The sequence below is a fragment of the Macrobrachium nipponense genome, chromosome 5, assembly GCF_015104395.2.
Source record: "Macrobrachium nipponense isolate FS-2020 chromosome 5, ASM1510439v2, whole genome shotgun sequence".
Classification (NCBI taxonomy): Eukaryota; Metazoa; Arthropoda; class Malacostraca; order Decapoda; family Palaemonidae; genus Macrobrachium; species Macrobrachium nipponense.
The window spans coordinates 68,768,036-68,786,099 of record NC_061107.1 but is presented as its reverse complement, the minus strand read 5'-3'; the positions used below and the strand labels follow the sequence as shown (position 1 = coordinate 68,786,099).

The following is an 18,064-nucleotide window of genomic DNA, read 5'->3' as shown; positions in this document are numbered from 1 at the left end:
TACATACACACACACACACACACACACACACACACATATATATATATATATAATATATATATATATATATATGTATATTATATATATATATATATAGGGAAAAAATGTGTGCACCATTTTCTCCGCTCGATATTATATATTATATATAATATATATATATATATATATATATATATATATATATACACGATCATCCCGAACCAGAAGTGCAAAGACGTAAGCAGTCGGCATTGAACAATGGTTTATTATGTGTGCTTATGAGTCTGCATTTGACCGAGTCGTGGGAACTCAATGCATGTTTACCTGTTGTCATGTATTTTGTATCAGAACTGCTACAGAAGCGAATGATCGTGCGGAGAATAAATTGCGAAAGTGTCTAACTGGTTACGGCAATAGAGCGTGGGGCGCGAAGGCGTTTGCGTCCACCCTTCCTTCCCTTGCAGGCCATAGTCGAGGTAAAGTGTCTTCTATTCGCCCTCTTGGTTCGCGATCAGATCATGTTGGGCTAATACGTTGTTACAAATAGCCTTATGTTCAGAGTTCATTAAGTCACATCATTTGGAGATGTTGTTGCTTTGATTCTTGTTTCAGATGAGTTCCGTTCCCAGACACGTCATTTTCTGTGATCTGTTGCTTAATGTGGCCATTAATCAAGTGATATTAATGAATGCTAATGAGTCCTATTTGTAGTAGTCAAATGTAAGAGTAGAATCATGAGAGCTTTATTATTTTAATAGAATTGTGTAAAATTTGAGTACCCTATTATCCCGTCCTTTTTGTCGGGTTTGATGGCTGAGCCTCAAGCTAGGCCATCCCCTGCCAATACCAACAGGCACTATCAGTAGCCTGTTGCGTGGTAATTCGCATATATATATATATATATAGTTATATATGATATATATATAATATATTTTATATATATATAATAGTATAATATATATATATAGTAATTACATATAATATACTATATATTATAATTATTATATATGTAATAGTAATAGCAACAATGCCCTCTTAACTTAACAAATTCTTTGCTCTTTTATGGATTCGCGTGTCACTACAAAGCCTCGAAATCCAACTTCAAAGAAATATGAAGAAACCATGATGTCCGTAACGGGAAACTAATACACAATACCATAATCACGACAAGGTCACCTTCCCGACCTGACTACGGCAAGGTGACCTCATCATGATTATGGTATTGCGGGTTCGTTTCCCGCTACCAGACATCATGATTTCTTCATATTTCTTTGAAGTTTGGCTTTGTAGTGACAACTGTATCCGAAAAAAGAGAACCGAATTTGAGAAGTTAAGAGGGCATTGTGGCTGTTACTATTACATAATATCTGGTTAAAATCACCAGTAGATTCTACACACACCACACACACACATATATAATATATACTATTACGGGGAAATATATAAATAATATATATCTATTCTATACTATATATATATATATATATTATATATATAATATTATAGATAGATAGATAGATAGAATATAATATAGATACATTACACATATGATAATTTTTAAATACATATACATGTGCACGCGCACACACACACATTTAATATATATATATATATATATATATATATATATATATATCTATATCTATCTATCTATCTATATATATATATATATATATATATATATATATAATAGATAGATAGATATAGATATATATATATATATATATATATATATATATACATATATATGTCTAATATAGATATAAACATGTGTATAAGTCTTATGTCTTTTGGCTGTAGATGTCCTTTTATCTTAGAAGCAGTCCCTTACCTGGTGATTCGATGTATTCTTGCCGTAAAATGGTGCAGCAGTCTTTGTCACAGTTGGTGATGGGGCTTCCAACCGGCACATTATCCGGGTCGTCGACGCATGTCATATCACCGTTAGTGCTCACACATGTGTAACAACGGATAGATTTCTTACCATCTTGTTAGAAAAAAAAAGAGAAATAAAATTATTACAGTATTTGGTAATCAATTAATACACCGGTTTTAAAGCACTAATTTCTTAGTAGCCTATCTTTGAGAATTACCCTAAAAAAAAAATCGATAGCAACCCTGAACGAAATATAGCCATTACAATCAGAATCATGGAGTAAACGGTTGTAGCCAGTATGCACGGAACACATTTTGAATGCGTATAAAATTCATTTCAGATTAAACAGATTTTGTATTCCTAAAACCATAAGTGTAACAGCAAAGCAGTGTTGATCAAACATTGAAGAAAGTAGCTTTATTTTTCATAACAGTTCCTGCTGCCTTTCCAGTGGCAATAGAATCTTTAAGATTCTGTCTATTCTTCGAGGAATTTAGCGCAGCTACTTGCTACTTTTCTAATCTAATTTTATCAGTTTCTAGCGAAGACGGTGAACCTGTAATACAATTATGAAAAAGTTGGTGTATGAACTTTCACGCATATATATATATATATATATATATATATATATATATATATATATATACATATATATATATATATATATATATATGTATATTATTTATATATATGAAGGCATTATTATGCAAGAGAGAGCGGGTGGGAGGCAGGCAGAATAGGGAATAAAAACAATTTTATATAAGCATTTTTTTTCTACAAAAAATAGCTAATATATATATATATATATATATATATATATATATATATATATATATCGATGCTGACCATTGTTATCATTTGTGTAGACCACATACTTCTCATACAAATTTTGTTTATCCTATTCCCCCCCCCACCCCAATCTCTCTCTCTCTCTCTCTCTCTTATAATGATGTTGTTCATTAGCATTTACTGGAGCGAGAAGGCCTTTCCCAACTTCAAACCCAAGGTACCAAACAGTCACCTTTCCTAACTCACTCTTCTCTAGGTTGACTGTTAGTCCTGCTTATCGTAGTTTCTTGAAAACTTTCCTCAGAATCTTCAGATGTTCTTCTCATGTTGTAAAGTAAATCACTAAGGGAAACAACCGTCTTGAATCTATCATACTCAGGTAGATCACCCTTATTCACTCCATATTTAATTGGTGAAACAAGAATACAATTACATCTTTAAGCATACCATTCAAAAGACTGAAGTTTCGTCAACATAAAGAGATGTATGAAAGCGCCATACGAACTAAACATAAACATGAGAAGTCTTCGTAAAATATGTTTTCAAGGCAGTTTCTAAATCCAACATGGCGACTTTCGCATCAGGTCCCTTTCGTAACAGGCATCGGTACCACGACCTTCCCAGCGCTCATTTGAACAATAATAGCGTATATATGTAACATTTATTGATCTTACTCAAGATTGCAGTTGTAATAAGCACAATAAAACAATTTTCTGTTGCCGATATTAGTGAAAGTATGAAACTTCTTATTCCCGGGGTCACGGTTTACCTTGTAATCGGTGGGGTTTTATCCTTACTGCCATCACAAATGAACTTCCACAGTGCTTATTTGATTGTAATTATACACATTTTGGTCTTAATTCACTCCAAATTGCACTTGAACTACGTTAAGAGTTTGTTGACAGCAAAGCTGTGGCGGAAAGTTTTCCAGCCTTGTCGTACATCTGGCTGTCGAAAACCACCGCCAAGCAGATGACGGATTAGTGAATTGTTTGACAAAAAAATTTTATTTTTTTTCTATCACTTTTCATTAAGTCTATATTATTATTTTTACTTTTTTATTTCTAATAATTGTATGCCAGAAATAAATGTAACCTTTAATGTTTGCATGTTAGGAATGGCAAAATGTCATTGTTGCCAATTTAGTAGAGCTTCACACATACGCCGATGCATTTACTACACACTGTTTCCATGAATTCTAGATGTCATAGTAATGCAATAATGATAAAATTGCTTTAATATTTATGTATATACTACAAATACATAGGCTAATTTCACTAATTTCCACGTTTTGTGTAAGTCTTATACCCAGTTTGGAGGGTAAACACATATCAGTTGGCAACACTGATAAAACAACACGAACATCACCTGATATTTGAGTCAGGAATCTAGTTAGTTTTTTCAACAACGAATATTTTCAAATTAATTATCATGAATATGTAAAAAATGCATGCAATTCATGACCTTATACTGATGATTAACTATTTTTAAATAATTATCTTCTTTCTACCAAAAAATTGAGGGCAGATGGCGTCATTGTTTACGAATGTTGTGAAGAAAGTGTCCCAGCGTCTACGGGTACAAGTGGTGTGCAGATTTAGCACAGGAAATAGGGAGTTTGTTGACACAAGTGACTCCGCAAACATCGAGATGGCATCAATCTTCCACATATTTGGTGTTTTAAGTAAAAATTTCGAAAGCGTCATGGAGGTATGTTTGCTCTGCGCATGCTAGACTTTCATTAACCTCTGTTTAATCTTACAATATGACCCCAATTTTCTAGCTATGGAGAAAATACTTGCTTCGAAAGGAGAGTAGAGGTCTCGAGGTGTTGCTCCCACCATTGATGACTGGTGCCCATCTCTGGTGTCAGGACATGTTAAAGTACTTTTTCAGAGTGTGGATCAACAAGCAGGCAAGACTGGCTCGGCTAGTCCACTCAGTTGTTTCCCCTATGTCATTCAGGAAACACCTACTCCTTCTATAGATCCTAGCAGTTGATCCATCACTCGTTGGAATGTCGCAGATGCATTCATCAGACCAAATAGCAGAACAGTATGCTGATGCAATCCAAAAAGAGTAATAAAAGCTGACAGCATTCACATCTAAGGGAATTTGATAATATCCTTTCAACAAGACTATCTTAGAAACAAACTTGGCTTGCTCAATATCATCAAGTAACTGAACTATAAGAGGCAAGTGATAATTGTCAGCCACACTGATGGAACTCAGTTTCCTATAATCAGTACACATCCTAATAAACCATCTGGCAAACTGAAGTGACTTGAACTGGGTTCTGCTAATTCATGTTGCAGCAAATACTCAACTTCTTTCTTCAAAACATCTCGATGATAAGGTGATAAGCAATAAGCTCTTTGCAAGAATGGTTTTCCATCTTCTTGGATCTTGATCTCATGCTTGGTCAGATCAGTACACCTAGGTACATCTGCAAAAATTTATGGGAAACTTCTAATCACTTCACTTAAGCCTTCACCTTGTTCAACACTCAGATGTTTCAGTTTATCCTCCAAATTTTCCAAAACTGTAGAATTATTCATCTTGCTTTTGTAGCCATCGTCGTCTTCTGTAGATGAAGTTGTATGTGTTATTGACACAGTTTCAGTTTTAGTTTCTGAGAAGTAAAGTTGCAAGAGGTTCACATGTATTTTCCTTTGACGTTTTCTTTTTTCTGCTGATTCAATCACATACGTTCTATCACTTAACTTCTCAATTATCCTGTAAGGATCTTGAAATTTATTGCTGAGGGGAAATCTCTTGACAGGTAGGAAAACTAACACTTTTTGACCAACACTAAAACTTCTTAGCTTAGTCTTAGCATCATATCTCTTTTTCATTTTCTCTTGACTTACTTTCAAATTTTCTAAAGAGAATTTTCTAATATCTTTCAACCTTTTCCTTAAGTTATTCACATACTCTCCTTGGATTTCCCCTTGATTTTCTTCCCAATTTTCTGCAAGAATCTTCAGTGGTCCTCTCACTTCTCTACCAATAATCGTCTCTTTAGGTGAACAACCCATGCTTTCTTGATAAACATTCCTAGCTTCAAACAACATTTATGGTAAACCAACATCCCATTCTCTTCCTGACTCAGAACAATACTTTGTCAGCATACTTTTCAATGTCTGGTGGAACCTTTCCAAGGCTCCTTGAGTCTCTCGATGATAAGCAGTGGATAACTGCTATTTCACTCTTAACAAATTCATCACATCCTGGAATAGCTTGGAAGAAAAATTAATTCCTCTATCACTTTATAATATTTCTGGTATTCCAAACTTTTAGAAAAACTCCACTAGTTTTTCAGCAACTATCTTGGCAGATATGTTTCTAACAGGGATTGCCTCAGGATATCTGTCACAGGAGACATTAATGTTAACAAATACTCCTTCCCCTTCTTTGTCTTCGGCAGCAGCCCAACCATGTCTATAATCACTTTGATAAAGGGTTTTCCTCTAACTTCTATTAGTTGTAGGGGGGCTTTCTGGATGGTTTCCTCCGGTTTTCCAAGTATCTGGGAGGTATGACACTCACAACAAAACCTGCTAACATCTTTGCGAAGTCCAGGCCAGAAAAAATATTTCTTGAGCTTCACAGTCTTCCTGATAACCATATGTCCAGATTCGTGAGCTACTGCTACTACTTGCTTCCCCAATGGATATGGAATCAAAATTTGATGATATTTGCCCCATACAGCATCTCCTGGTATATCTGCAGGTCTATGCTTCCTCATCAACAAATTTTCCTTCAGATAATAACAGGTAGGAGCTTGTTGCATCTCTTCTTGATCAACGGCTCTGAAGAACAAATCAGCTAACGATACATCCTTCTTCTGCAAGTCCATTAGCTTCTCTCTTGTCACTTGACCAACTTCAAGGGTTGAGCTTTCAATATCTGCTTACTCAGCTACTGTAGTTTCACTACTATCTTCAGGAATACTTTGACTTCTCAGAGTCTCTTCAGGAACAACAGCTTCTTCTTCCTCTTCTTCTTTGTGGGAAATCTCTTCTTGGCAGCACTAGGGGAAACATCACTTTCCTGGTACAATTCTCCTAAGCTAAAAGATCCTTTACTTGATTCTTCTTGGGTGTCTAAATCCTCAGTTTCTTCACTTACAGGGGTAGTCCTCTTTATACTTCTACTAGTTACACAACTAGAAAACAGGTGGGGGTTATTCTTCTCAAATTCTACCATAGGACTAATCCTCAACAGTTTGTCCGTCAGCACAGGACAAGGAATAAATGGCACGCCACCAACTTCATTACCCAACAGAACATGTACACCTTAAACAGCCAGTGAGTCCTTTACAGCAAAATCAACATTCCCTTGTCACACGACAGGTGTAAGCAGTCTTCAGGAGTAACTTCCTCTCCTATACCCTTCAAAATAACTGAATCTCCTGTGAGACTCTTCTCCAACTGAGGATGAGCACCACGTACTACTATGGTTACTCCCTGTATCACGTAATATCTTGACTGGTACCTGCACACTCCCTCCATGAGTTGACAGCATACCCTCATAGATATATGGCTTAAAAGCCACCACACTGCTCAGCCGCTCACTGCTTGAGGTTACATTTCCACTGGTTGCTAAACACTCAGCTTGTTTAGTTTCAATCTTCTCTGGAGTCTGATCCTTTCCCACACTGTTCTTCGTAGTTTGTTTCGCCTGGTCACGTTTCACTACTTGACCAACTGGCTTTAACAGCTGTTGATTCCGGTAACACTCTTGACTAAAGTGCCCTGCTCTTCCACAAGCAGACAACATTAGGTTTCTGTAACTGTCTTAAAAAATTGATGAGGATTTCCCATTAGCTTGCTGAGGTGTATTACTCTGTGTACTCTTGGTAGTATCACTTGTAGGTTTCCCATTAAATTTGTTCCTGAAACTTGGATGAGACTTAAAACCTGTGTGTTGTTGATTCTGGTACTTGACATTGTAATTAAGTTTGCTACCTATTATATAGTAATCTTCACTCAGTGTAGCAGCTTTGTCAAGTTTCTTAACCTCTCTCTCTCTCTCTCTCTCTCTCTCTCTCTCTCTCTCTCTCTCTCTCTCTCTCTCTCTCTCTCTCTCTCTCAAATAGGCTCTTATATGTTCAGGAATTCCCCTAAGATAATGTTCAAAAGCAACTAATTCTTCTAGCTCATTACAGTTTTAACTTTAGCTTAAAACACCTCACTTTATAAGCTTAATCTAAGAAGGTTAGCTTCTCATCTTTTCTTAAATTTCTGAATCTTTCAATGTAGTACTCTGGGGTCATCTGGTAAACTTGTAGCACATTGCATTTAAGTACCTTATAGTCTTTACACTGATCAGTTGTTAAGGCTAAATATGCACTTCTTCTCTTGCCAATTAAGACTGCAAAAAACTGACAATTTATCTTCTGGCCATCCCATACCTAAAGCCACTTTCTCAAATTGATCAAAAAACTCATCTGGAGCTTCTTCAGTAAACTTAGGGATTAACTTCTATACTCTTACTACATCAAATACAGGGTCTTGATTACATTGGTTAGGGTTAGACAGTGTTACAGGTAATGTGGATCTAGCTCTTATCATTTCCATCTCCCTTTCTTGTCTTGTAACTTCTCTTTCCTCTTCTGCTGCTTTTTCTTCTTCTCTTTCTCTTTCTCTTCTCTTGTTTTTCCCTATCTATTCTTTCTCTTTTAGCCTGTATTTTCAGCTTAATCAAATTTTCTTCCGCTTCAATGCGCCTAAATTCTAACTCTGCATCACTTTTCTCATTCTTTTCTTCTTGCTTATTTATAAGATCAGCACGTGCTACATTCAACAACTCTCGGGCTAATTCTAACTCATCTTCATCAATTATTCTACCCGAGTCTATCAATGATTCCATAGCAATACATCTTATTTGTGCCTTTACCATACTAGTAGGCACATAACCACCACATGCCACTGCTAAAGTGCTCCACTGTTCCTTAGTCAGAGTGGTTTCAGATAACACTTGTATGAAAAGGGCTGCTAAAATTTCCTGAACATTTAACTGAGCCATTTTCTCTAAGTTATTAACTAACAATTCAACAGAATAATACCAAAAACAAACAACTATATGGTCACTCTCCTAACAAAATATATCCCTAACACCACCAGTATAAACTAGAGTGATAATGTGATCTGTTTTTCCGGGTCTCTGGGCACCAAGTATCTGGTTACTACACTTACCAATCATAAAATAGTTACCTCACAACAGCCAGACACCTGAACCTTCATCACAAATAACATACGACTGAATACTCTAAAGGCGAAAGTTATCCCATCAAAGCTTATTAATTATACAAGAAAATCAGACTAAGTTTAATAAAACAGGTGTGAGGTAATCTTATATGTAATTAAATTGATTAAATGGCATCACTCCATCAACAACTTTTAAACGTCTATGTAATTCCCTGTTTTAACTCACTTCAAATAAATTGAAAGAAAACAGCTCGATTACCACTCTATATTTCTACCTAATCTTGAAATCCAGTTAAGTGTCGCTGCAAATATATTTGGAAAACAACTAAACAGAGACTTTTCGAGAATCTTTACGATTCCCCTTTTCAATCGTACAGATTCTCGGAAGCTCTCTGCTTATTTTTTTTTTTAATTTCATATAGGCTTCAGGCATAATGCCAAGCACTGGGGCAACTAAGGGCATTCAGCGCTGAAATGGAAATTGACAGTGAAAAGGTTTGTAAGGTGTAACAGGAGGAAAGCCTCGCAGTTCCACTATGAATCAATTGTTAGGAAAGGGTGGAATGCAAGATGGAGGAAAGATTATATGAACGGAGGTACAGTAAATGGAATGAAAGTGTTTACAGCTAGGGGCCGAAGGGACGCTGCAAACAATCTTAAATAATACCTACATTGCACCGCATGAGGTGCACTGACGGTACTAACCCCCTACGGGGGCTCTCTGTTTAGCTTTGATTCTAAATTTATTTGTCAAGACAAACAACTGTGGATTTGTTTCTCCAATGTATTCTATTCCATTATGTCAAAACACGACAAAATAAGACACTTATAAAAATTTCAAATACAACAAATCTATTATCAAATTCAAAATTTGTTAGTGAAATTCACAGTCTCAGGGAAATGTATTGTTACTTACAAACAACATAAAGTTTAATTAATTCTTGAATTAATTATTAAGTAAAATTAAATCAAAATTAATTTATCACAAAAATCAAGAAAATTAATTAATTACGGAATTAAATTATCCAAGAAAATTTCAGAGTTAAGTAACAACTAAAATTTGAAAATTAATTCACAATTGTTAGACAACAATAAACTTGAAAAGAGTTCTAAGTAAATGCAAATTGATTCACAAGTGTTAAATTAGTTAATCAAATCGTGAATGTAAATGCAAACAGAAAAAAGTAGAAATTACCAAAATTGCAAAAACACTAAGAAAACATTAATCACACAGAATACATATAAAAACACACTTCAATAACAAAATGGATAAATGCACAAAAAATCACTTTAACAAGAAAAATGGATAAATGTACAAAAAATCACCTCAAAAGAATTAAACGTTGAACATAAAATTTGCAATGTGTAAAAAATGAAATAGTTCCACCAAACCACTGTAAATGTTTTTAAATTGCAGCTTCCAGTTATGTTTCTGCTGTAGCTAGCTCCAAAAATTCACCATATTCCAAAAATTCACCATAGTACTCAAAAAGGCGCCGTTACACACTTATGCAAGTCTGCTCAGATTCCCCAATAAGCACTAAGAAATATTAAATAACTCTAAGAAATACCAAATCTAAAATTTATGAGTGATCGATCTTTACGTTAATGTGAAATCAAAAAATCTCTCATACGGGGTAGAGAGAGAGAGAGAGAGAGACAGAGAGAGAGATGTTATCTCCTTACGACACAGTTTCAAATCTGAGAATGATAAGATCTCTCTTTTATGGTAGTTAACTGGGTGAGAACATTATTGCCTGATTGGCTCAAAACGTTTTGGGCTCGAAGTTTCTTTGCTAATTTTTTATAATTCTCGTTAAAAACAATAGAGAGAAAGTGGGATTACAATCATAAACATTTATTATTACATGATTTAAGACAATAAAAGTCTTTTAGAATAAAAGATATGATTACAGAATTTTCTCGAAAGAAATTAAGTTTCTTCATTTCCTTGAGTGACATCACAAACCTTTCCATTTCAAATTTAAAGTACTTAACAAGCCAACTAATTCTCTTTTGACAAATCGAGACATATAAGAGTTGATTTACCAGTAACATTAAATAATTTTAAATACAAAAACATCTCTAACCTACTTATATGAAATGAAAGGTATCAGACGTATGTGAAGCATTTATGCAGAATCCTTCTAGAACGATCTTACCAAAGATGATGCAATCTCCACGTGGTTTCTCAACAAAGACACAAGATTAAAACAAGTCATAAGCGTCGTAAGATTGACAGGATTCCAAAACAAAATGGAGAACTCTGAGCTCCTCTTATCTCGAGTGATGACAGCAATTTCCTGCTTCGAACGCACAATGCTAATCTCTCTCTCTTCTCACCTTCTATGTTATTCTTAACTTTTAAATAATGATATGCAAAATTTGAACATTTATTATTAGAACATATTAACTCCAAGCAAAAAAAGGAATTTGAAAATATTGCTAGCAATTTTACAACACTTCATACAATTACAGAGAGGATGATATGCATTGCAGAAGTAACAGCATATAAGATGCCTCCCCCTAGAAGATTGGTTATCCCGGTGTTGAATACAGCGATTCGCAATGGGATGAATATTCAGCAACTACATTGATTTTGCCCCTAATGTACGGTGCTCTTAAATTATACTGTTGCAAGCACAAAGACCACCTGGTCAGTCTTTGATTAGGATTTTGTATCTGCTGTATGAATGATAGGGGATTGTTATCAGACAATATAAAAATTCCTTCATTCCTAGGTCTGTTCACATACACATCAAACTTTTTCAATGCTGTGATCAAAGCTAAAGTTTTCTTCTAAATTTTTTTTTTGGGGGGGTGAGTTAGGGGAAGGGGTGTGTTTGGCACTGCGACAGAAATTGGTGCTATAGTTGGAGCTATATAGAAAAAAATTACGATGTTTTACATTTTACTTTGATAGGTTAAGTATTATTGGGTTAGAATACCAGGTTAGGATGATAAACACAAACATCAGAATATAAGTGAAGAAGAGACAATTAAAAACAATGATAGAAATTAACTATGTATGAAAAGATACACATAAATATGTCTGCAGAAAGCCACAACTTATAGAAAAACTTCAGGGTCTGATATCTATCAGAATAAATCAAGTAAAATAAACATGAAGCAACCATGTCACTTTTAGCAATAAAGCAGTAAAGATAATAATAAAAAAAATACTATAAAATATGTGTTAAGTTTAGGTTGGCAAAGTCTGTGGCGTTGGCAGCAGTAGGTGAAGTTTGTAGCCGCGATCTGTGCAACTGAAAAAGGTGTTGAGTTACCTGGTATAGAAACAACAGCAAATACCTTAGTAATATAGTGACAGCCTGGTAAATATTTACTAAACTTGCAAATACTTTTGCACGGTTGCCATCTTAATATATACTGAAGAATGAAGTTGTTATTATTGACTTCAGCTTCTAGGTTGGCATTTAACAAAACTGAATAACGGGCATGCATATGTAGAAGAATCCTTTGTGACTAACATGTCTCCTAGATTAACATGGCAGGTAGTGGCTAAAAATGTTTGAAGTTTTCTCATGAGCATCAGAGTAAGGGACAGGTGATTGCAGTTGCCCAATACACTAGAGGGTAAAGACCATCTGTACACATGATTGGCTCCCAGTATCCCTCTCCTCCTACTAAGGCAAAGGAGTGTTGCCAAATAGTGGCAGATGACTACAGTTAGACCTATGGGCAACCCGAAATCCCACATGCCTCTCACTGAGACGAGCTTGACCTGAACTCAGGACCACCACAGCAGGAAGTCGCTGGTGATACCATTCATGTGCCATGACAAGAAATATTTAAAGAAAGACTGCGAAACATCAGAGTAAGGAAAGAATCGGATTAAACGCCTCATCTGCATACCATTAACCTAGAATTAATTTAAATAGACCATTTCATAATATAAGTAAAGTAACACATCCTGAAAGCTAAATAAGTTGCGATATTGTTTATTTATGAAACCAAAAAAAAAGAGCCTAGGGATATATGACTCATCTTCTAGAATCATCTTTACCTTTCACAGAAGACTTCACAAAACAGTATTTATTCAGAAAATGTTTCCAAAGTGATTGTCAAGTTTGGGGGTTACATAAGGCTAATTATTTCCGTGTTCTGTTCAGCTGCTAATCCAAATAAATTCCTAATTTAATCTTAATACATTTACTAAGCTACAATTTTCAATTTCACATAGATCATATATTGTTATTATATTATAGCATGCATACAGATGAGTGGCAATGTAGAAAACACTGAATGGCTTCCAAATGACCATAAATTCGAGTGATTTTACCATAAGGTGTTGTTATATATAGCCGTTACAAGGGCTTACTTGTAGTTTGTATGCTGCCGAGTTGTCTGATTTGCTGTGCGCTACTACATTCGCCTCCTATCAACCATAACTGAATGCCTTCTCCATTAGATGAATTATGAAACCTGAGGCATTAATATAGCACCATACAGTTGCCACTGTTACGCTGATGTAATCAGCAGTATTTTCTGGCTTTCATATCAGCAGTAAAGGAAATTGGATGCAACGAATAATTAATGAGAGAATGAAAATAAACTATGAAATATATAATTAAAATTTAAAGACGTAAAATGAGACAGCAATATTCGTACTTAATGATTAATATTAAAATAGAAAGGTATAAAATGTGCATACTTTAAAGATTGTTAATACCTGCTGTTTCTGACGCAAGAAATATGATGACTGTGATGAGGAAAATGCGCTTAACCAAGAAGTACATTGTTACAACGGACACGAAGTAATGTAAATCACGACCAACAAATGCGGCTTGATATTTCAGCACTGACTTGACGACTGGAGAAAATTGCATTCTTCCTTTGTAGTCTTATCTTAAACCTTGTTATCTTATCTGGCATATATCAAACTCAACACTGGGCATGAAGATTATCTGGGTCTTAGTGTCCGATGAAGACTGAAGAAAATCAGCCTAAAAAAAAATAGAAGGAATAATGACTCAAGCCTCACAGAATACAAAAGAAGTTCGAAACGCGAGAACTTCAAATTCTTGAAGAAATTGGTGAGTAGCAGTTGACCCTCGAGTTGGCGATTTCGTTAATCATATCTGAAACTCTGAGGTCTCATATGTGCAAGAAAGACGACACAAACAATTGCAACATATTACGGCATTCAGTTCCTGGAGCTATTAAAAAGAAATATTTACAGAACCAGCAGAGAGAGTACCTAATCATACAAGGGAGTTCACAATGAAGTAAGGTCTTGAGCATTTATTAGATCGATGAATTTGGTTCTGCTCCATAAAAGAACCTATGACTCCAAGGATAAAAGAAGCTTAATAAAAAACAACAAACAACGAATAAAGTTAGTTTGCTCACTCTCATCGTCTTACTCAGTCCTCACAATATCACGGTCCAGTACAATTTTGGAATTATAGTCTTAATTGAACTTTTCATTCAAATAATTATAAGAGGCACTATAAAAGCAGGTGTAAAAGTGAAGAAAACTCAGTACTAAAATTGTTCTTTTGATATATACTGTTTTCATACAATTTTCCCACAAGAACCATTTCTAGGTCATATTCATGATGTAGTACCTACATTCGTCGATGTGACTGCAGGTGATGCCCAAGTGAGAGGAGGAGTTTGGGAAATAGGTCGGTAGAATCAGTAGTTAAGGTCATTCTACTCCACCAGTGTCAACTACAACATAAAAAGTAAGCTCCAGTAAGAAACTTGAAGTGAGCTTAAACAGAAGAGGTAAGCCATCACTACAACCAGAGCCATAATTCTAGACCTAGAAAACCTATCATGCTCGGTTATTCGGATCAAAACGGTAGTGATACCCGGATAAAAACCATCCCCTAATATCATCGTTATTTTTCATCGCAGTAGAAAAGTAAGAACATATTAAATTTGGTAGGGGCATCATTTGGGTTTGGGGAGGGGAGGGCAGTGAGGGGCGCTCGCCTCCCCACTCCCCCAGCTGTCTAAGGGCATCCAATTCAGTGATAGAAAGAAATCTATATGTAAATATATTTATATATATAATTATTATAAGGCTGAAGTGTAGAGAGGTATTAATTTAAAATAGTTATTTTTAACATGTTTGGAACCATATAAATAATACATAACATACAATAGTTACACATTCATAACTAACAGTAATACAAGGTACCAACTTTTCATAGAGGCACAGAAAGCAGAAGACCTGCAAGTTTTGACAGAAAGACCTGCTATAACAAGATGGTCTTACTATTATAGGTAAGCTTGTTAGCATCGCTTTACAAAATTGAAGAGAGCTCTTATTCAGAAGTTGCAGTTGTAGCAAGTGGACTCTACAAACAGTTGCTGTCTTTCATGTTTGTAGTGAATCTTCATGTTGCAGAACAAATCTTGAAAGTTACCAAAAGCTTGTCAGACTAGCTACAAGCAAAGGCATTATTGCTAGCTGAAGCTTGCTCTCTAATACAGTCAACTATTAAAAAACTACAGATTGACAACAGATGTAGGTTTCTCTAATTTCTTTGACAAGGCTAAGATTTTTTTTGCTGCATATGAGATTGATACAAACAATACAAAATACGCTATAAAAACACGAAAATTGAGGAAATCCTTCCTAAAACTACTATTTACAATATGTGACTGCCAGAATAGGTGTCGAACCCATAGAGGTCAAAATCTAAATAGAGAAAAAAAAAGGGTAAGTTTTTTTTACCACAAAAAAAAAAAAAGTCAGTTTCACAAATTTATTTTGGTACCTAAATGAAATAGGAAGTGGCTAATTTCTTTGTAGAATAAACTCATATTATCCTAGAACGGAATTATGTAAAAAAATCTGCACTAAGATGTAATTTACTGTTATATCAGAAATGTTATTCTCTCTCTCTCTCTCTCTGTCTCTCTCCCAAACAATAATTTACGAAAATATTTGCAAAAAATACAAAATACACTATATACACACAAAAATTGAGGGAATCCTTCCTAAAAGTACTATTTGCAATATGTGACTGCCAGAAAAGGTGTCTGGGCCATAGAGGTCAAATTAAGAAGAGAAGAGAAAAAAAAAAGGTAAGTTTTTTTTGGACAAAAAAATTGTCAAAATTTCACGATTTTTTTTATACCTAAATGACATAGGAAGTGGCTAATTTTTCAATAGAATAAACATATATTATTGGAATAATATAAAAAGATCTGCACTAAGATGTAATTTACTGTCATATTAGAAATGTTATTCTCTCTCTCTCTCTCTCTCTCTCTCTCTCTCTCTCTCTCTCTACAGTGTGTCAATGATTTATTGACATAAGCTGATGTGATCTGTTACCAGAAAAGGCACAGACCCACTACTTCCCACCCCCTCTCTCCCCCCTCTTGTCTCTAATCATTTCAAGGTTATCTTCTTCACCTCAAACCCTTAGTTACACAAACTTGAGCTTTTTGCCATGGAGGTGTCAGTAACCTCTAAATTATCATCAACATCGCTTTCTAATTCATTAGAAGTAAGTTGATGACATCCATGCCCATAGAATACTGCCTGTTGGCCATTGTTGATGAGAAATGCAAAAAAAAAAAAATTTTAAATAAAAAAAAACAAAAACTGAGAAATTGGCATTCAAAGGAAACTGGACCAAATGGCAATATAAGGCATCTCAGCCACAACCAATAGCATGCATAATGTACATACACCATCTACCTACAGTTTCAAACAATGCAAAACTATATGAGTGTCAACAGTGTTAGTCAGGAAATCACTACTTGATAACTTTGCCTTTGTATCCCCCACATGTTCAAAACAAACAATTACTCAGAAAAGGGGGAAGGACAAAGACAAGGCAAACGCAGGTTCTGACATGATTGTAGTGTGTGTTCTCCTACCCTTTTGCAGGTCGATCACACCCAGATTCGAGACAGATGATGATTTATGGCAAAAAAAACATGATTTTTTAAACACTCCTCGGGTCGTGCACGACCCGTCACACCTATTCAGGGTTTTAATGTACTACATTGTTGGTCACATTATCACATAAATCTTAATGTTTACACACTGTCCCAGCTACAATTTCTCATTTCAACGGAACCAAGCTTGGACAGGACCTAATATAAATAGTTAGACTATGAATAGCATGCAGGAAAAAGGTCATTCCTGACCCATAGGAATAAATTCATTGAACCTATTAATGTATGAAGCTATTTTGGAATCTGAACAAATAATAGGCTAACTCACCTTATGCTTTAATAAATATCTTAAGGATGGTTGTTATTGACTTGGTCCCTCGGAATAAAAGGTTTTTGCCACATACTGTGTAAGGAATTACTCAACGCTAATTCGACTGCGCTACGTGTTAAAATAATCTTACTTAAATAAATTGAACATTGATTATTTAAACCATGCTTTGGCTGTTATTCCGACAGTGCATTATTTCTGTTAGGAAAGTCCGCCCGCCTTTTCATATTCGAAGACTCGTTTCCAAACTCCTATTAGTTTCTTCCACATTTCCCCAGTAGCTAAATTACAGTGTTTCATATTAACCAAATAGATGATAGTGGCAGAGAACCCATCTGGTATTTAAAATTTATCTTTATGGTGTCACTTTGAATTTTCCTATTTTTCATTTTTCATAATTTTGGGTGGAATAATAGCTTTTACGAAATCTATTTTATCGAGGCTCAAAGTTATTTCTCTACATAAAAAGTTGTACAAATGTAACTTTTTTAAAGCAACTTTTACGTACTTCGACTCTACATTCTGTTTCTTAGTTTAGTTGTTTAGGTTACCATAATTCGCGCATTCTTTGGAAAAACTAACAAAAGCACGATTTCTTAATGAAGGCTGCGTTGTGAGACGAAAAATCATAATCATACGGATAATTATTTATCTTTGCACTCTTCGACCAAACGCACGAAAAATCCATTTCTTTTTTCAGAACGGTGATGTGAGACAAAAGATTTTGAATATATGACTAATTGTTAGTGTGTTGCTATTCTCTGTGCCTAATACCGAAATTTGCATGTTCAACCATTATGACAAAAAAAAACTAGAAATAAATAAGTAAAACTTCATCAAAAATTTCTTAATGTATTTATTCGCTGCTCATTGAGAAAGGACCAAGCCTTTAGCTTCGCCAAAAGTTTGATTCCGGTAAAAAAAAGGACACGAACAGTTTTATCAGTTCACTAACATTTCTTGTTGGGTCCTAAGAAATTTAAGATCTCG

General features: G+C 35.0%; 1 protein-coding gene across 1 annotated transcript in view; it reads right to left on the bottom strand.

Annotated features, from left to right (window-relative positions):
* The window catches only part of LOC135215390 (uncharacterized), a 17,391-nt gene extending 3,686 nt beyond the window's left edge, over nt 1-13,705 (bottom strand). Inside the window, exons 1-2 of the mRNA XM_064249980.1 lie at nt 13,550-13,705; nt 1,811-1,966 (exon numbers count right to left, since the gene is read on the bottom strand). Of these exons, the coding sequence (XP_064106050.1) occupies nt 1,811-1,966; nt 13,550-13,616 (223 nt within the window). The 5' untranslated portion in view covers nt 13,617-13,705. The remainder of the gene's footprint in view (nt 1-1,810; nt 1,967-13,549) is intronic.
* Between the last annotated feature and the right edge of the window lie 4,359 nt (nt 13,706-18,064).